General features: G+C 36.0%; 1 protein-coding gene across 1 annotated transcript in view; it reads left to right on the top strand.

Annotated features, from left to right (window-relative positions):
* DCAF6 (DDB1 and CUL4 associated factor 6) overlaps positions 1 to 13,552 on the top strand; it is an 87,849-nt gene that overhangs the window by 17,851 nt on the left and 56,446 nt on the right. The window contains exons 5-8 of the mRNA XM_009323942.1: positions 1,082 to 1,174; positions 6,342 to 6,527; positions 11,550 to 11,663; positions 12,701 to 12,836. Of these exons, the coding sequence (XP_009322217.1) occupies positions 1,082 to 1,174; positions 6,342 to 6,527; positions 11,550 to 11,663; positions 12,701 to 12,836 (529 nt within the window). The remainder of the gene's footprint in view (positions 1 to 1,081; positions 1,175 to 6,341; positions 6,528 to 11,549; positions 11,664 to 12,700; positions 12,837 to 13,552) is intronic.

The raw sequence follows: 13,552 nt of genomic DNA, 5'->3' as shown, positions 1-13,552 counted from the left end.
TGAGCTAACTCTGCCATAGGCATGTCTGTTGTAACACGAAGATCTCAAATAGCTAACTCTGATTTTGCAACTTTGCCTAATTAAGGACCCCAACTAAGCTTGTGATTAACATAGTAACTAGAACGGGTATACTTATTTTAAACAAAAAGTTTTTTGTCTTTTGGGCTCAGAATGAGACATTTGAATAATAAAAAAAAGCATAAGAAAAGGATTTAGAATGAAGTGGGTTTTTTACTAATTCTATAGTCCACTCTGATACATCACACTAAGGCAGTTATTCTGCCAACAGAATATAGCCAACAGAAGATGTTGATGGCTGCAGTTCGACACTTAAAGCTATTTTAGAGGCTACTTGAAATAATAACAGTCATGCATGCAGGCTTTGGTGCTTGTGCATGAGCTGCTGCTTGAAGACAGGTTACTCTAAGGATTCTGAGCTTCCTGGATTTTGAGTGCTTTTATAGCTTTATTTCATTGACATGTTATTAAACACAGTCTTGTGAAAAGGAGAATTGATAAGGAAATATATTGTAAAGTTCTCCCTATACAATTCTGTACCTCACTGTAGGATTCTTCTTTCCCAGCATACTCACACTTCTCAAAAGGGATCTGGGATGGGTTCTGCGGTGCTTTTCACATGATCCCTGAGAAGGTGTGGTCACTGAAATGTATACAAAGCAATGGATGGTCAAAATTTGGATATGGTGAAGGTACAATAATGAGACCATTGCGGTGCCCTCTGGTTCAAATTTGGAGAACTCTGTGGAGTAGATTTGGTACATAAAGCACCTGAATGTGTAAAATTGTGGCTACTGAGGCCTTTGTGGGAAGTCTTAATTTACCTGATGGACTCTTCAGGAGCAGAGGGAGTAATTGAGATGCCATAGGTGAAGCAGGTGATTCCCTTATCAATTTTTTTTAAAAACACTTTTTTTTTTTTGTGCTAGCTGCTTAGAAATTACATAATTTCAATTGAATTTGTTAAGTCCTGTTTCTGTAGTGTTGGACGAGTACTGATGTTTTAATATTCTGAAAATTCAACCAATGTTAAGTCTAAACTAATTTTTGTTAATTCATGCAGGTGAATACAATTTGCTGGAATGATACAGGAGAATATATTTTATCTGGTTCGGATGACACCAATCTGGTAATTAGTAATCCCTACAGCAGAAAGGTAGGTTTGTTTCTGGATACTCAATAATTTTCAAATAGGATTTGTTACTATTTTTCAAGATATTAAGATATTTTTCAAGATATTATTTTTCGGATATTATTATCTGAAAAAGAAAATATCAGGCGCTTTATAGTGTTTATAAATGGGAATAAAACTCCACAGTACTTTAAAACCTTAGTATTCTAATCCCTTGCGACATAGGTATTATCCCATTTTACAGTAGGTGGTCTGGCACAAAAGGAACATGGTTTCACAACAGATTAGTGTCAGAATTACCAATAGGATTCAGTAATTCTTGTGAAATCTTATAGTCAGATAAATTGTTTTCTGTTTCATTTTAGTTTTAAAATACTGTATTAGCTTTTGCTGTATTAATACACTGAGTTGTCTTTCTGTGTAATGTTGAAGTGTCAATCTTGATTAAAATACTTTATTACCATTTGAAATTACATTGCCTTGTGTGTGCATGAATGTGGATGGAGAAGAATTTGCACTGAAATAGAGAAAGCAGGTTTGTGAAGAGGAAAGTGCTGTAAAGGTCTCTGCTCTTCCACTTCTGCACTCATACAGGTTACAATGCAGTCGAATGGCTTCCAGTAATGTCAGCTAGCATCCATCGCGTAGTAGCAGTGTTCCACACTTTGCTCTCTAAGGAGCTGCTGATAGTTTGATAGAACAGATGCTCTGAACTGTGTCCTTCAGTGCTGGGGATCCTGTGCAGCAATGTTCAGGTGAAGTCCTCTCTCCCATGCTTTCTCAGAGATTGAGAGCTAAACCCTGAAGAGGTGCTGAAAAATTAAATGTGGTGGGGGAACCAAAATGTGTTGCTGGTATGGTGGAAAAGAGTTTGAATAGAAGGGTTATGGAGGCAGCAATATTTTGTCTTTCTGAAGAGCTGTGGTGGGAAAATAATAGTGATCTGGAGTGTTGCCTGTGCCTATATGTACAGCCCTTTTCCTTACTTCCCCAAATGAGGCATAGCTTCCAAACTTCATCTCTCCCTTTCAACTATTGGTGTCAGTCTGACAAAGTTCAGATCAATGTCCTTAGACCAGGGTTTCTCTTGGACTGGGAGTTCAGCTGAAGAAGAAGAGGTATCTAAGATAGCTATGAAGTGGATGAAGGATATATTCCAAAGTCAGTGTTGTTGGAGAGACTTGCAAAGTAAAAAATTTTTGATACAAGTAAAGGGTGTTCAATATTATTTATGTGCGGAGTTTATTTTAATATAACACTATGGGATAGTTGCTATATCAATTATATTATTATATAATTAAAGTATTGTAATATTTTAATAGATGCAGCAGTCTAAACTTTATGCTTTCGTGGGATGATTTTGGGTTTTTTTCCCCTGTTGTGTACTATTGCTGCACTTAAGTCAAATGAGAAATATAGGAGATGTTTTGTTTTCTTATTTTTAACAGTCAACGGAGTTATTTTTTACATAGCAGCAGAGCAGATAGATTTGTTTATTTATTTTTAAACCACCCCCTCCCCCCAATATGTGCAAATGCAATTATAAAACAGCGGGTACTAGCAAGAAGACTTGATAATCAGTGTTGTTCCCGAAATGTACTAGAGATGTGATATTTAATGACTGTTACAATTGTGTTAGCTTATTTTCTCTGGCTTGAGTAACAGAATCAATACAGGAAAAGGGAGCAAATTGTTATTGGTACCAGAACTCTACTGTAATTCTGTCATCTTGGCAGATATCCTTATCACCATATTTTCTGTTATGAGCTAGCTAGAGTAGCAAAAATAGACTTCAGTCATCAATATAGTCTTCTGTGTTAGTAAAATACCTGATTTAATAAGGAAGCATTTAATCTTATTTAACTCTTACTTACATGAGTTTTATGTAAGTCACTCCAGTTTGTGTTATGTATGGCCAGATGCAAATGTTAATTGTTACTATGTAATGTGTCTCAGAAGGAGAAATTTTTCTAAACACGTTTCTCAAGTTTGAATAGGTTATATGTTTATAGTGTTTGTGCATCTGAGGAGAAATGTGTTACTGTGATTCCTAATCGTAATCACGAGTCTAAATCAAAAGGGTGAGCACTTTATTATACTTTGGGATGGCTGAGAAGAATTCTTCTTGTGGATCTTTTCTTCCTCTTTTTATTTGTTTTAGGCATCACATTACTGGGGGAGGGGAGGGGAGGGGGGAGAGTTTGGCTGGAGCTAAAGCTCTACCCGCTACAAGTATGGTACAAAAAGATGGGAATTCATGTATTTACATCAGGTTGAGCACTCAGTTTTCAAAGCCTTTAAATGGAGCCTGAGACTTCTCTCAGCTAATACCAGTGTAAAAACAGGATTCTTACGAGTAGTTACACTCAGGATTTTTGAATCTTTAGCCTGGTTTACCTTCTGGGAGAGAAAGGGTTCAGCTCACATGAGAAAGTGCTGGGGAGGCTTTGGAGGTGCTTAGTGGGGCTGAAGGTTTACAACTTTTCTAGAATCAGGATTGTGACTTTTCACTTGAGGATGGGGTTCTGTTAGGTTTGCTTTCCTCTGCTTCTAAAGGGAGTTTGACCTCTTCAAAGGAAGTACTATTGAAAAGGCTGGATTGTAAATGATTCTGTGCTGAGTATCTTGAATGGGAACCTAAATTAACTACATCCTGAAAAGCTTAGTTACCCACTGATATTTGACTTGCATTTGTTTCAACAGGCTTCTTCTCAAAAAGTAAGCCAGAGTGGAAATAAAACCACTTTTTTTAACTGGTTTTAGTTTTTAATGTGACTTTAAAAATGCTGATTTGTTCATTGTGGTGACTTTTTATTGTAAAGAGTTTCCATTTGGATATGGAACTTAAACATTTCAGGTTTAAAGAAGACAACAGAATAGCTGCCAGAAATTCTACTTCCTTGGAGGAAAGTACTTATTGTTAGGGATGGAGCTTGTATGCAAGCTTCTGGGATTGCTACATGAATTAGTAATCCCATTCCAAAGATTTAATGTGAGCTTTTAGGAGATGCAATTTGAATTCTTTGAATTTGTTGCTTCTACAGTTGATTTTCTGTGTAACATATTACTTAAGCAATTAGAAAAGTTACGAGGATGTCTGAATTACTACAGCTAGTCAAGTACTTTGAAGAACATCTGAAATTCTTTGTTCCCCTTCCCCCTTTTCCTCAGTCATTTAGTATTAGTAGCCTGTTACATGTTGGTAGTAAAATGCTTCAATGGAGTAAGGTGGTGGTATTGTTTTACTCTGCATAGCTAACAATAGGCTTTTGGGGGTTGGTTCTACCAGAGTAGAAAAAGATGTACAGTGCAAGCCAAGAAGGGCATGGGAAATCTTCTGCATATAATAAATGCTGTAGTACTTTAATGCTTTTTATTGCAACACTGTGCAATATAGTCAGGAGATTGAGGGGCACGCAAGGTGAGGTTAGGTCTGCCTGTGAGAAAACTCCTTTACTGAAAACGTGTAGCTATATATATTTCTGAATGCTGTTTCATTTTACAGTGGAGGAGAGAAGAAGGGAGGGAAAGGAAAATATGAATTTTGCCAAGTTTGAGGGCAATCATCAAATGTAGATCTCTGCGTCTACACTGAGATCTGCAGATGGGGAAAACTGAAGCAGAAGATTAGAATAAGTTAGCTATTGATTGCATGAAAAGCAATTAGGTTGGGGTTTGTGAGAAAAAGGGGGGGAAAGTAAGAAGCACATGTAATTTGGTGAGAGAACGACCCTGTACAGCAGAGCAAAAAGAAAAAAGTCTGCTTATATTAAGTAACAGGGAGGAAGTAGTGGAGAACTGGCAAGGGGAATCTAAGGTGGTAGAGAAGCCCTAGTTGTTTGGGTTTTGTGGTGTGGGGTTTTTTTTGTTTGTTTTTGGTTTTTTTATTAGGGAGATCAAAAAGGATTTCTTGTCAGGACAAAGGTATTTCTTTCACAGTAGCAATAATGTAAAATCAGAGGTGGGATTGACAGATGACATCTTTTAACTGTCATCTGAACTAGGGTACCTTATGAACTTCTTGTTCTGAGTTGCTCCTTTGATACCGAGTTTCTCATTTCTTTTGAATGTCTGGGTTTTGAATGTTTTCAGTAAAATGCAGAGATCTGAACAAATCTAAATGAAGAGGCAGATTTATTGAAATAAAATGAATGGATTATATCTCCTGACTTGAAATTTTTTAAAATACTAAAAAACTGTTAATCTTTTTTTGTGTGAATTGTTTAAAAGGTGTGAAATAGCACTTGTGAAATATTAGGCATGAGCTATCACTGACAGAGCACCTTCATTTGCATAATGTTTTCTTTGATTAAGTTAATTGAATGGAAATTTGGAAGTAATTTTCATACTGTAAACAACTTGGTAAGTATCTTTTTCCTACTAGTAGCGGTGAAAATGCAGTTTTGTTTAAATGCTGCAGATGGGAGAAATAAGGTAAGACTAGAATGTTCACTAGTGCACAGGAAAGCATATGGAGGGTTTTTTCAGTTTTGATAGACTAATAAGAAGTATGTTAGGAAATATGAAGAGTCATCACAAAGTGTTTAAAACCAACTGTGATGGTGAAGTAAATTATATGCTTCTCTGCTGTACTGTAGATGAATGACATTCATTGAGACTAAGTCAAGTCTTAGTTTATTGCCCTGTAATCATGTTCTTAAATGTTTGTTTATTTTTGACTGGTTTCAAAACATCCTTTCTTATAAAGTTCAGTTCTCCTTTTTCAAAGTGAGTTTATTTTAAGAGTAGCATCCATTTTTAAAGTCTATAAAGTTGGCTTGGCTTACAATGCCTTATTCTTCTTGACCCACGATATTCCAGATCTTCTAAATCTCTCCTCACTGTCATGCTGGCTGTCTGCACTATCACCCTGGACTATGTTTTACTTTGAGAAACCTGATGTGATATGTAACTAGCATTTTAAAAACAAAAGGTGGCAGTTGCATTCCAGTCCTTTCATTTTGCAGACTGCTTTGTGCAAGTGCGTAAGTGACTCTCTTGTGGAACTACTTTGTTCTTAGAAGAAATTTGGTGTAAAGACGGCTTCTCTGTTCTGTTGCATTAAACTGTAGGTTACCGGCAGCCTGTATATAACTGATGTTTTATAGTACCAGAGTCTGTTATTTTCCCATTCTTTATTTGCTTTGAAAATATTAACCTGATACAGCCTTCCTTTTCCTTTCTTCCTTAGGTTTTAACAACTATTCGCTCAGGACACAGGGCCAATATTTTTAGTGCAAAATTCTTACCATGCACCAATGACAAACAGATTGTATCTTGTTCCGGAGATGGAGTAATTTTTTACACTAATGTTGAACAAGATGCGGAGACCAACAGACAATGCCAGTATACGTGCCACTATGGAACTACCTATGAGGTACCTCACAAAATTATATGATAGTTTTAAGATAGGTAGAATACATATTTTCTTGTATTGTCACCCAAGATTTTCACCAGACTGCCAAAACCTTTATTTCAGTGAGAATTAAAGAACCTTCCTTCTAGCTTTTTTGAGTGAGTTTGGTTTTTCTTTCTTAGAGTAGGTTGAAAAGAGAAATATGTTGTCTAAATTAAGCGGAGGACTTTCCAAAAGGTGGTGTCATTAAGATCACTTTCTTTGCAAATGTAATAGCTGAATATACCTTCACTGAAAGAATCCTCTGCATAGCAAAACTGATTTAAACTGTGCTGTGAACTTCTTTCTGAAGTAGTTTGGGGGGTGGGGGCAATGGCTATGTTTTGCATTTTTATTTTTATTCCCCCCCCCCCCCCCCTTCCAGCAATTTAATGCCTTTTTCACAATTTAAATCCTTCTAAGAAATGCTTATTTCTGCATGTGTGAATAACTTAATCTGAAAAATGTATTTACAGTTTTAGGTAATTTCTCTATTTTGTATTCTAGTTAACTTTTTGTGTGTAAATTTTTAGAGCCAGTGTTTTTAATCCTCCCTTGGAAGTTTTATTCATTATAAATAGGCAAGTGAAGAAGCAAAGTGTTACTTAAGTTAGAAAGCTAATCAGATTTATTGATCTATTTATTTATTTTAATGACAGCAAAATCTGCTGCTTGTAAAACTTCCTGTGCTTAAAATAGAAAAAAATACTGCTATTTCCTTCTTAGGTTATAAATGCTCCAGGTTTTTTTGTTTGTTTGTTTGAACACTACCACAGTACACACACAGGAAAAAAATCCCAAATCCATTGCTTTTTTTTAACTATTTAGCTCAGATTCCACAGGAAGCTTTTAAATCTCTTTCGTTGTATGTTAAGTGAACAAAATATTTTAAAATCTCTGTTAAAAAAAAAATTGGGGGGTGTGTGTGTGTGAAAAGGTTGTGGGAGAAAAGAAAATGGCTGAAGTACTGCCAGAATTCATTTTTGACCATGTAGTGAAAGTATCCCTACGGTTGTAATTACACGTGTTGCATTAAAGGTTTTGTCAAAAACACTTCCTGTCTGCAGGGTAACTTTGTAGGTCAGTCCAGCGAACCTTGTGGTGTTCACTCTGTTTCTGGGATTTATGGTTTTGGTTTTGTTTGGTTTGGTTTTGCCTGGGTTTAATACAAGACTATATTTTCAGTTTTGCAAAACGTGATTCTGGATCCCAGGCTCGCATCGTCTGCTTTTATTTTTGAGATTTGTTTTGATTGAGAAACTGCTGTTTCCTTTGAATAGCATCAGTCCTTATGGCCCCCAATCAGCAGCTTAAACTGCCTCAGTTCTCCCTGAAGTTTACTATATATAGTAGTCTGTATGCTAGTCTGTGGGTTCTGCAAGTTGATTGGATGTTCTCTGTATCTCAAATAAAACCTGCCTTTTCATAAGAACATCTGGAGACCGAGATGCCATTTCTTAAAGCTGAAATGTCCTCCTTGAGGAGGGGGTCTGTCAGGTCGTTGCATTGTGACTTTCTGGGGAAATAAGAGCCTCCCCTTGCTGGCTGGCTGCAGCCTTGAGGGGCAGCCAGTTACGGGCTCAGCTGCTACCTCTGTTTCCTGGGTAGCTAGCTGTGAGTGTTATATAAAACATTTTTGAGCTTGAGAATAGGAGAATGGATATGAATACTGTGCTGAGGAGACATGAAGGTGGTGGTAGAGGTATCATGAGAGCAGTGGGTTTGGGCGTGTGAAGTTTGGGGTCATGGGCTAGGCTGCTCAGAGTACTGCAAATGAAAGAGTTGGTGGCAGCGTAAAAGTCATGGTGAGAAGTCACTGTGGCGGTCTTAAGTTTTGATCTGCCTGAGCTTGGGTTGACCAACAGTTTGACTGATTACATGAAGTGACTGACACCAGGTGGTGCTGCAAACCAGTGATCACACTGGGAAAATTCAATGAAAGCAGTTGCCGGTTGTGCTTGTGGGTCAGGAGTAGTAACGGGGGCTAGAACCTAACACTCCTAACCTGTAATATGAGATGCCGGTTGTCTCTTTGCAAGGTGTTGTTTGTCATCAGTAATGATGGTATGCACATTGCAAGCTACTAAACCAGGTGATAAATATAAATTTGATAGGTACAACAAATTCAACTCATCAAAACAGACAGTAAGAATTTGAAAAATATTTTGGAAGAAATATGGAGAGCCCAACAGCCTAACAAATCAAGATGCAAGTTTTATTGTTGTCCGTATAGAATGACTATAACTGAACAGTAACTAGTTGTATGGAGTATAGTAAATTTCTTCAAAATCATTAGTTGAAGAGAGTATGGGCATTTGACTGCTATATTGCACAGTCAAAATGGTGGTATTGGGGGTGATTTTTATTCAGCAAATAACATTAACAAGAAGGCGTTATTGTTGTTTTGAATGACAGTAGTGTGATACTGTTTTGGTTGTTTATACTGTTTTTAAACACAGTTAATGGAAGGAATCTCAAAACCCCTAGATGACATTGACTGTTTTAAAAACTGTGTCTCTTTTTGAAGTTATTTTTCTTAGCCTGTTTTGCACTGAGGTTTAACATATCTAAATTTAAGCTTTCTTCAAAAAGTCTTTGAAAAGATAGGTTTATAAAACACATTGGGAGGTACTTTTTATAAAGACTATAAATTCTGTAACTGTGTCTTAAACCTGATATTTGAACGTTAAATGCATGTATTATTGTGTGGCATGGCAGACCTTTTTTGAGCCTTGGCATATGAAAGTATAATAGAGTAAGTAGCAGGGGTTTTTAAGCAAATGGCTGAGATAGAGCTTCAGCTTCTGACATAACGCAACTTTGTCATTGAGAGGTTTCTGGAGTGGGAAAATAATTTCAAAATATTGTGACGTTACTGCCCAGCTGTATGTAACCACATCATCATATTAAATATAGAACTTTGACTCATTGGATTCCCTAAATAACAGAAGCTAACATCATCTGCCCCTGAGGTACTAATTCTAAATTTGAATGTGGTTTGAATATATACTGCGCTTTAAACTTGGAGTTTGTGACAGTTTGAGATGTTACAAAAACATCCATTGAAACAGAGGAATGTGGAAATTTGTGTAGATTGTTATGAACTTTGAGATAATTGGACAAGTGTTCTTAATTCTGGGGGAGAACAGAATAAGTAGAGAGGGAGAGAGAAGTTCTTGAAACATGTTCCTGGAGGATCTGTTGTTTGTACAAGGAATTACAAGTTTATTTTTACTCAGCCAAATGCTTTTCTTTATTGTCCTTCATGTTAATTGCATTTCAGAAAGAGAATGTACTTTTATGGACAACTCTTACCTTCGTATTTTCAATACAGCAAAATGATCATATAGCTATATATTTTTAAAGTTAAATAGGAAGCGATTTTTTTAGTAAAAAAGGATTTTGTATATATAATGTGTACTTGTTGAACTTAAATATAGTAACAACGACTCTTAATAATTGGAGTCTGCACTTCTCAATTGCTCTACTTTAGTGCTTATAAAGTACTTAATACGTTTTTAAACACCATGCATAAAAATTGGCATATGCAAGTGGAGGTATGTACTGCGCTATTACATGTATATTGTGAAATAGTATCAGTGTGAACAAAAATAAAATATAGCTACTAGAAATAAGAGCTTGCTGTGTTATACCACATTCAGCAACATTCTTGGAACAAAGTAAATGTTTTCAATGAAAGCTCTGCATCGAAATACAGCAAAAATGCTGGAAGGATTTAGTGGATTGAAGAACAATTGCAGGCTTCTATAACTACACTAATAAAAGTAATTTGAGTGAATGTGTGGTGAAAAACACTCTTCAATATGTTACGCTAACGTATTGAGGAATAATGGTCATAGCTCAGAAGTTTATTGTTCTGTTGTTATTAACACCTTGGCTTTGTTCTGTCTGTTAAATTTCTTGTTTGTCAGCAGTAAGATTTGGCACAGCACGCGTTGTCTCGGTTAATGTACTGAGCAGTACAAGAAGAGATGATGAATCCTGCAGAGATTACCTTTGTAATCCCACTTTAGGTAGAGAGATTTACAGATATCCACAGGTTACTTTTATTAAGAGTTGGGTGGCGGAGAACAAATCATCACATAAAAAGTGTTAAAGAATCACTCATTTGCTCTGTGTTCAATTAGTATATTACACTATTATTGATTTTTGTAGCTTTATAAATTTCTATGAAGTTACTGATAGTAGCAGTAGTGTAGGAAAAGAAAAATACTGCTAGTTTCTACCACATTCTCTGTTTTATATTGAAGACATAGCGTGTAAAAACATGACGTTTCATGTGCGTTCATTGACCTGTGTAATTCAGCTTTAACGTTATGGTTGCTTGCCTTTTTATTTTGTCTTAAGGAGGCTTTCTTGAGTGAAGCCATACATGTGAGACTCCATCTGAGTCTTCCCTAGTTTGAGAAGGGCTGAGGTCGGGAAAATGGTGCAATATAGTGCTCTCTTAAAAAGTAAAAAAAAAATGCAGTGGAGGGGGGTAGGTTAGTAACAGCCTTTAATGCACAGTTGCTTCAGGGGACTACTTTGAATGTAAAGGAATGGTCCAAAGGGAATAAAAGCCACCTAGTATTCTAATGTCATTCAGACTTCTGAGGGTTTTGTTTGTCTTCTATTACTTGATAGAGAATAAACTGAGCTTCTGTTGAATTTTTGCAGCAAATTGATTACTTATCTGAAAACTGATTGCAGTAAATGTATGTTGCTTATTAAAAGATAATAGAAATAACTGTAAGCTTTGACCTATAAATATTTAATCTTATGTGACATTCCACAGCTTGTTTTAACTTCAGTAGTTCAAACCTTTTCTTGAAAATGAAGAAACATCAGCAGTTTTTCAGTTTTCCTCTTTATTTCAATAGAAAGCTTGACTTGAGTCATAATTGCTTCAGTCTTTACTGCTGCTCAAAATGTCGATGCTTTTATTTTCAAATTAATGGTATTTCTGGAAGTAGTAATTCTTTTTTTTTTTTTCTTGAGCAGATTATGACAGTACCAAATGATCCCTATACTTTCCTCTCTTGTGGTGAAGATGGCACTGTAAGATGGTTTGATACTCGAATCAAAACGAGTTGCACAAAGGAAGATTGTAAAGATGTAAGAGTGAAATCTTTTAATAAAGATGCCCTAAATGTAGAGCTGTACATCATACAAACATAGGATATGAATTCTGGTAAGGCTTTTAGAAATAATAGATTTCAGGGTCGTTGGTGGAGATGACAACATGTTTCCCAAGAAACAAAAAAAGTTTGGGGAGTCTTTTTTCTTTCTCTTTTTTTTTTTTTAATTTATTTTATTTTAGTATCTCCTTTGGCACTTCTTAGTTTATGAACTTTGGTGCGAGGCTTCAGATATGGTAGAAAAGATTCTATGTTGAAATTGAATCTCTTGGTCTGGTTTACATTAGTTACTATAGAGTGCAGAGTTGGAGGCAAAAAATGAGCCTTGAAAATCATCTGCAGCCTTGTGTTCTTGAGCATTCTTTGTCCCTCTCTAAGAAAAGATTTGGTAATGAATTATGCCAGGTCAAATTAGTCACTGGTATTACTCCCTAGAAGGTAAGGTGTTGGTGGTGTCCACTGTGTTTGGATTTCAGGAACAGTTTTAATACTGAATTGGAGAAAAACTGACACCAAAGTATGCATTACGACTGTCAATTAATTTTATTCTGCTTTGTGCATATTTACTAGTTCTAGGGGTTTCTTTCTTTCTTTTCCTCTATCCAATTATCTGCCCATAGATCAAATCTATTCTGATCCTTTACATTAATTTAGACTGTTTCTGTGTATTTGGTACTCTTCTGACTCAACAGTTATATTCCCATAGCAAAATCCAAGGTGCAAGCTAATTTATAAATCTGTAGTTGTTACGCTTATCTATTCTGAAATGTTTGTTCCTGTGGTTGGTTTGTTTTCTTTTTTAGTTGATCTCATGCTATATTTCTTTCTCTGATAGTTTTCCTTCTCTGCAGTGGCTTTTCTGTTTGACATGTTTATAATCTGTCTTTCACAGGGCCAGACCTGGTTTTCTCAAAACCTCCTTGACCAATGGGCCTGTGTCCTGAAGTAAAAAATAGAATTATACTTCAAATGTTCAGAGCTATTATTTGAATGCTGTATTTCTGTTTGTTTCAGGATATTTTAATAAACTGTCGGCGTGCTGCCACTTCTGTTGCTATCTGTCCACCAATCCCGTACTATCTTGCTGTGGGTTGTTCTGATAGCTCAGTAAGAATATATGATCGGCGAATGCTTGGTACAAGAGCAACAGGTAGGAACCATACCTTACAGTAAACTTTTCTAACCATCTCCAGTTCCAATTTCAGGTTCTTTTTTTCAAAATAGATGGTGAATGACTGAAGTGTAATACAGAATGAAGTGTAGCTTTCTTCTCTGAGAACTATGCTTTGTAATAATAGAGTCATTTCACTCTAATATTTGCTAATACAGAAATCTTCAAGTAAGTAAACTTAATCTCGTCATCCATCATACTGAATGCAGAAGAAGGCATTTTGTAATGTCTCTTCTTTTGTCTTGAAACGTGATTCCAAGATTCCAAAAAGCTAGTGATTGCAGCCTGCAGTGGTCCACCTGAATTTTAATTAAGTTCTTATCTTGTACTCTGCCATGCTGGAATGTGTTTCTTCATATGGGAAGGGATCTTATGAACTCTATAATATCATGTAATATGCTTACCTTTGGAGTAGTTGTTATATCTAACATAATTTCACTGAAAAGCTAAAAATTCTTCAGGTGAAAGCTAGCATGCTTCAGATCTTACCTAAGGATTTTATAAAAAAATTTCAGGTGACAAGCAAAAGTGTGTTATGTAGTTCTAACATATCTCTTTCTTATAAAGTATGATCAGTGTTTCTTTGGACACATATGAATTAATATACGTAGCTGTGCATACTCATTCATGCAAGTAAGCAGTGTCACAAAATCTGTCATTTCTTGCAGCATATTCTTGTTGATGATTGTGATGGA

The sequence above is a fragment of the Pygoscelis adeliae genome, unplaced genomic scaffold (genome assembly GCF_000699105.1).
Source record: "Pygoscelis adeliae isolate BGI_AS28 unplaced genomic scaffold, ASM69910v1 Scaffold124, whole genome shotgun sequence".
Classification (NCBI taxonomy): domain Eukaryota; kingdom Metazoa; phylum Chordata; class Aves; order Sphenisciformes; family Spheniscidae; genus Pygoscelis; species Pygoscelis adeliae.
This window is presented reverse-complemented; position numbering and strand designations above follow the sequence as displayed.